The sequence below is a fragment of the Electrophorus electricus genome, chromosome 10, assembly GCF_013358815.1.
Source record: "Electrophorus electricus isolate fEleEle1 chromosome 10, fEleEle1.pri, whole genome shotgun sequence".
Classification (NCBI taxonomy): Eukaryota; Metazoa; Chordata; class Actinopteri; order Gymnotiformes; family Gymnotidae; genus Electrophorus; species Electrophorus electricus.
Genome location: NC_049544.1, coordinates 7,224,731 through 7,231,843, shown reverse-complemented (window position 1 = coordinate 7,231,843; position 7,113 = coordinate 7,224,731). Strand labels below are relative to the sequence as shown.

The window sequence follows — 7,113 nt, the reverse complement described above, 5'->3', positions numbered from 1 at the left end:
AGTCAGACCCGTAAGTCATTTTTTATTTGATACATCTTGGTCTTTTTGCAGATCATTGCAGATGTTAATTTTATCATTTGAAGGACCTCAAGCACACACACACATGAAGTATTTAAAAAGCATAAATAAGTAATAGAAAAATAGTGAAAACAGTAAAGTTCTGACATTACAGACTTCACAGAGCACTACTAAACATCTCTGTATATTTAACAATATTCAGTGCCTGGTCTTCTTAGGTGTCACATCTAGAACATTTTTCATCTTGCACAATTCACCAAAAGTCGCAACTTTAAATAACAATTAGTCTATTTAAGGACCTCCAGAGGTTAACATAAGCAGCTTCCATCAATGAGGAAAGTACACCTAAAATATAACAAAACTTTGAACTTAATCTTGTTTTAGACAGAAAAAGCTGCTAAAAATAAGTACACGACTGTCAAAACTTATTTGCCATAGCCATCTTTCCCCCAGAAAGTCAGCACTCGGTGCCAGTGCAGTGCTTAACCACCATGTATTGGTCTAGCACACACTGCTCAAAATGATTTACTGATTAATAAGATAGGTGAATGGCAGGCTAAATAAAATTAAAAAAAAAAAACTTTTTAAAAAGTAACAAGAACAACCTGAATCAATGCAAATTTAAAGTAAGCTTCAGCATATACTTTGTAAAATGCAATGCAACAGTACTGATATCCCAAATACATTTTAATAAGTGATTAAATTGCACACATTTGGTTACAAATATCATTGGAATCTCTAAATTTGTAATGAATTGTACTATTTAAGTAACTACATTTATGGAATATTAACAGTTCATGAGGTGTTCAACAGATCTTTGACTATATTTGACGCACAGAAAATGTACAAAAATAATCTTTGAAGCCCATCACAGTACAGGTGTTTTTTTTTTTTTTTTTTATAAAATGTTTTGGAAAAAAGCATGGCTTTTCATTATTGCATCAAATATTTCCAGACAGACAATCATAGTATTGAAGGCTTTATGGTTCTAGTAAGTTTCCAGTGACGTGAGATCAGTTCTTTTGATTGTATTAATATTGAAACTCTGCTATGCGCAGGTACTATAGAACACTTAAAAAAGAAAACAAAAAACCTAATCAAAGTCTTCATTTTCCACTTTATGATGTAGCATGCATCTTAACAGTGACTTATGTCGATGAAAAAAATCTAGAATTTGAACTGACTGCTTGCTGATCTAAATCAACTTTGAAGGCAAAAACAAAAGTCAATGAATCTCAATGACATTTAATAGCCAAACTTTATTTGCATTAGGCTGACCAACAAGACAGAGTTCTAATTTTTGTAGCCACGACTGGCTCTGCGTCCACGGGCACGCTCAAACTTCCTGCCTTTAGAGCGCACATAGGGCCTGTTGAAATAAGAAAGAATCCAATTAGGTCATTCAGCAGCAATAAGCTTTCAATGGCACTATTCTCAACCGACAGACACGTTACACTGGACCCTTAGATTTTACTGCATCATTTAGGTTCATACATTAACTCAAAACTGGCAAGACGTACAACAGTTCATGGAAACTGTGTGGCGGACATTGGCAGTATTTTGGTAGCCAGTAATATTCATATTCAGGAAAAAAATATATTCCGTCAACATGTATTTGGTTTTAACATTCAAAGATCTTAGATGTTCACATCCCTAATGAGAAGTTTAAAAACCTTACTTGGTGTGGCTGTGGGGGGTGCCAGGGGCCTTTCCAAAGTGCCTGTACACCTCCCTGGCCTTGCGGGGACCTGTAGAAAGCAACAGCAACAAAAATAGATGGAGATCTGCACAACCAACATTTCAGCTGATGGACAGCTCACTTGAGTAGTTACAAGTGCTAGTTCATTTTGTCCTGACCATATGCCTCATCTCTTCTCTATCCAAATACTGAAGCACAACAGTCCAATTTAATGACAACATATCCAGCTAACCAGTCATATGCCTTGATTCTATTCAGAAAGAAATTTATCCTACTGCAATCAATACATTCAACAAAGCTTCTCAGTGCAGTTTTGAAAATTTTCCATCACACATTTGCAAAAATCAGTACAGCTGTCAGGTTCTGAAATGAACCATCAGCTACCATGGGATCTAGAACGGGATCAAAAATACCTGCCAGGTATTAAACAGTTGCTTAATTCCAAAATTCTATAGCTATAAACACAGATGAATTCTGTAGTAATTACCACCTTATACATGTTGAGAACATTTCACTGGCAATATTGCATTGAACAAATGAACTTAAGAGCAGACACATACAAAATAATGCAAAACATGTAAAAATGTAAAATATTTTTTGGAACTGAAACACTTTAGCAAATTAACACAAACACTTCCTGCTTGATAAATTTCTGCAGAATATAAATGCATTTGCTGTGTGGGCTTATTTGCATCAAATGGAAGTTACTGCTTTGCTAGAGTAGTCATAACCAAACCAGGACCTTTCAATGCCCATCATTACCATCACTTCATGCAGATATTTTGCATATCAGCATAACCAGTGATCTTTAATATGCAGTAAAAGCCTTCCTATTAGCTTCATGGCTGCAAGTGCCACCATGTAAACAGCCAGCAAGTTGACAGTGCTATTTATTTTTACTGGCTAACCTATCACTGCCTGAACAATCCCTTACAATGCTAGTGTTTCTAACAGCATCAATGGAAAATATTGCAGGCTAGTAAAAATTCAAAAACCACAAGGAAACAGTTGATTTCCTACAAGCCACAAAGACTTGACAGTGAATGTAACCTTCTGAAAAGTACTCAACAATATCTACATTACTTCAGACCCTGACCACAGTTGCATATGTGTAATGTGTATGCACACAGACACACACGTACACTCCAAGTTTGTGCTCATGCATTCTCAGGACTACTTACCTGACAGTAGCACAGTGCCCTGTCCTTTTGGGGCACTTAGGGCTAGCTGATCAAAGGTCATGACCTGTCCACCAGCTTTCAGGATCCTGCGTCGAGCTCCAGTGGTCAACCTCAAAGCACACACCTGGAAACAACAGTGTGCATCAGAGGACTGGCGCCCATTGCTGCTCATTTCCCAGTGACAAACATTTCAGGTAAAGCAAAAATAGTTTTGTAGAATTGGCTAAAAAGGTTCCAACTTCACAGATGTGAACATGCAATAAACAATATAAAATGTACTTATACAGCTGAGGAATAGACCTTGTAACATACAATTGCATGTAGGCGGTAACATTTACTAAAGGGGCAGATGTATTAAAATATGATTTTACTTGTGTTTTGCATGGTTGAACGCAACAGACACAATGTTACCACAAAGTCCTAACCAATTATTAAAACAAAACACTGCACACACAACTCAGGCAAGAATGAGTTTTTTAAAAATAGGCTCTAAAAAGAAACTGACTGACCAAGTAATAGACAATCAGGCCCCCATACAATATCGATTACAACACTTAAATTGCTAGCGAAATAGGAAAATGTGCCAATTATTTCACAAACAGATAAGGCACCATACCAGCAGGAAAGATGAACCACATGCAAGCATTCAAACCGTCTTACTGATCTCAGAGGTGTTCGAAATAGCATAAAGTGTTTTCCAGTAAATAATAAGGAATACATACCTTCAGCTTGGGGATGGCCTGAATTCTGACATCATCCGTCACAGTTCCCACGACCACAGCCGTCTTGTTTTCACGGCCTTGAAGCTTCATCTTGCGGATCTGGCCAAAAAACATGACAGCAGGGCTGATTAGACTCACTGTAAAACTACTCATATTACTCAGGTTTCTGGGTATGATGTGCAAGCTTGGTAGTTGAGTGTGGCTGTGTGTTAGGTTGTACACTCCAGTTAAGTCCAGTTTTACCCAAAGGTACATTTGCACAGTCTCATAACGAATGCAAGCAAACACCTAATAAATGACAACTCACTGTCCTGAACTTAAAAACAGCAAAACCTGTTGAGTTTTTAAAATCCACTTTAAGTATTACAGCGAATTTACATTGAAAGCAAACGTGATAAACCAATAGCAATTTCCTTAGCAAACAAGGCAGAACCGTTAAAGACCGTCTGTTCACTTCAGCTGTGATGCTCATAACATGGTTTGAAAACTGGCATAGTAATATTGTGAATATTTGTGAACAGCAAGGATTATGCTAAAAACAAATGGCAGTAACATCACCCAGGTAAAACACTTAGGATAAAGCAAGATGAGAAGTTCAATGTGGATACCAACCAGGCGAGACAAGGCCAGAGGGGGGCGGTTGGATTTGCTCATGAAGAGTCTCTTCAGGATGACCCTGTTGAAGGGAGCATCAGAACGGCGAGCCAGAAATCTGTACAACTGTCAAAACGAAACAATTCCATCATCAGACAGTATGTAAGATGTGCCCAGCAAGGGCCAGGAGGCAAACAAAATGATGTACTAAAAGCAGAGCTTCCATCAGATTCCAATCAAAGCTTTTCTCGCCACACCCACCTTGACCAGGAGCCGCAGGTAGATATCCTGGCTCTTGGGCTCTTTCCTGTGAACCTTACGGTCCTTGTTGTGTCTGATGTCAACTCCCTGCAAGAGCACGCATTACATCAGAAGAGCCCCAACACCCTATACGTGCATACAGCTGGAAGAACGAGCACACATCGTAGCAACAAAGCAGTAAAACACTTCTCCATACCAGCTAGCCAGCTGCTGTAACTACAACATGCGACGCTACCTAGGTTAGCCTGCCAGCTAACCGCTAGCTAGGAAAATCATTCCAAAGAACAAGAAATTGTGGTACACGACTAAAATGGAGTCGTTACAATTACTAGCCTTTTTTCATAATACAAAACTAGGCAGACGACCCGGAAAGGAAATTAATTGCTGCATCACGAAGCATAAGTGGCTAGGGAGGCCAGCTAGCGGAATCCACGATGGACAGCGCTCGCCGGCAAGTAGCCAGCTAACGAACACGGGTTAACTCAAAAGTATGCTGCGATGTGTTATTTATTCCAACTTGTCCAAATTTAACATGATTTAATTTATAGACATGTCAGGTTGTTGTAACAAAATGGCCTGGCCCAAATCAAACGCATCACTCAGACAACGCACTCGGGCAACTTCTGTACCAAGCTAAGCGGGCTGCTAGTCTCTGTAATATCTGTTAACGTGTTATAACTGCTAATTAACAAAGATTAACAAACAAAACCCAAGATGGGTCTATGAGAAGTTAATCTGTGTTCCATTATTGAACATATGATGACACAGACTTTAGGATGGACACAGATATTATAGGAACACATATCGCAAAAAAGCCTAAACCACTACCTACCATCTTGGACTCAAAGTGAAAAGGGAAAAGGAAGTACCGTAGTCTCGCGATAAGATTTTCGGCGTGAGTAGTGTCGTCACAGTGCAGCATGTGACGTTGCTCATTGGTCGCGGCTACAGTTCTTGACTCAGACGCCTGAGGAAATAAACAATCTTTGTAACTAGCGTCTTCAGTCTTCATCCTTTTAGTGAGGTATAATCATTGTTACCTTAAAATGTAGGTTTTATATATATGTAGCATTTTGCCCTATACGACAGTTGGATACAGCTTCACGTACACCTATTTCTTGTAAAAGTTCGACCACTTGTAGTCACGTTGCTTATAACAAACATCAGGAGATTGACTGTTCTGATATATCTAAGAGACTCAAGGCAAGGCTGCCCCGATATGTAGATATTTCGGTTGTGAACTTGTTAAAAATGTCAATGTCAATTTTCATACATTTAGACAGAAAAGAAAATTAGTATTTAATGTAGGGTTCATTTTTCTAATGATATCTGTTAACTTCATGCACAGAAAGTTGCTTTTTAAACTGGAGTCAGTGATATGTGACAGAAAACCTGAATTGGTTCCTTAGTTTGCTAGCTAAGGGGGTATTAATGTTTAACATCAAGGGTCTGTAAGACAGCTTGACGGTATATTAAATCTGGTTCGCCAGCTAATAATAATACGCCGGAATCTTCCAACTTGCGTTCAAAATAAAAACTTACAGAAATTTTGGACTTTGATGTAGCTTCTGTTGGTCCGATGCCCTGTAGACCAGCACTAACCCCTTGCCCCAAACACTCGCTCAGTATATGTTATGGGCACATTTGCACAATAAGATGATTGAGCACATCTGATATTTTAAAGCTGTGTCTTGCTACTGTTTGCTCCTAGTATAATTGACGTCTTTTGATGTTTATATCCGGGTTTTTGCATAGAAAGGGGTATTATCATATATAAGGGGGCGCATATGTGTGTGCAGTGAATACTATTTTCCGTGTAAATGTAAATATTAAAAACCGTGGGCTAAAAAGAGTAACAAGCTCTTTACATTTGGAAAACGGCGAGCATGGGGTATCAAAACAACGCAAGCGTTCGTTCAGAAAACATGCAGTTCTGCAGGCTACAGTGGCATCTAGTGTCTACATGGTGTTCCATTTTTTTTGCTCTTTTGAGTAGCTTGCGTTAACGTGAATAGCCTATTATACGCCCTTTTAATACTCGTTAAACACAATTTAAATAATCTGATTCCAGGTTATAAGTTTTATATACTTAAAATATCTTAATTTTTTATTTAATGAATTGTAACAAATATTTATCCAGGCATTAAAAAAATTGCTCGAAATGAAGACGTAATGGCTATTTTAGATTGCTTTGAACAGAAGCGGCGTTGCATTATTGCATAGCACTAGGCTAGGCCAAGTTTCATGGAAATCAAACATTTTAACAAGTTGATCCCAATATCACAAAAGATCTACCTCCACACGTTTGGAATGAAATCTTTAAAATCACAATTAGTCTACAGTTTTGGGGTCAATTTTTTTGTATTTGGTACATTAATTTTGTTATGGTCCCATTGAGAATCAAAATGTGTTGTTCCCTTATGATCAAGAATCGACAATTCACCTCATCTATGCAGATAAAAGGCAAAACATTTGATACGTTTCGATGTAGTATGTAATATCGAATGAAGCCTTATTCAGCGTAAACACGTCACTATCTTTTTGCTACAGATTTCAAAGCAATGTATCGAAACAATGCTTCAGTTCCAAGAAGTTTCAAATCAGTAGTCACAAAAGGGATTAATACTGTACTGTGATT

At 38.1% G+C, this 7,113-nt stretch overlaps 1 protein-coding gene across 1 annotated transcript; it reads right to left on the bottom strand.

The window, feature by feature from the left end:
* Window positions 1-1,257: 1,257 nt before the first annotated feature.
* rpl18 (ribosomal protein L18) lies at window positions 1,258-5,332 on the bottom strand. The gene is made up of 7 exons (XM_027006666.2): window positions 5,308-5,332; window positions 4,476-4,562; window positions 4,233-4,340; window positions 3,621-3,719; window positions 2,899-3,022; window positions 1,697-1,766; window positions 1,258-1,387 (listed from the first exon to the last, which is right to left on the bottom strand). The coding sequence occupies exons 1-7, from the start codon at window positions 5,308-5,310 to the stop codon at window positions 1,312-1,314; spliced, it is 567 nt and encodes a 188-aa protein (XP_026862467.1). The 5' UTR covers window positions 5,311-5,332; the 3' UTR covers window positions 1,258-1,311.
* Window positions 5,333-7,113: the final 1,781 nt, after the last annotated feature.

Coding starts and splice junctions, on each gene's coding strand:
- rpl18 (XM_027006666.2), bottom strand. Junction 3,023..3,620: donor AGGCCATCCCCAAGCTGAAG/GTATGTATTCCT, acceptor TGTTGTTTCCAG/GTGTGTGCTTTGAGGTTGAC. Junction 1,767..2,898: donor GGGCACTGTGCTACTGTCAG/GTAAGTAGTCCT, acceptor TGCTTTCTACAG/GTCCCCGCAAGGCCAGGGAG.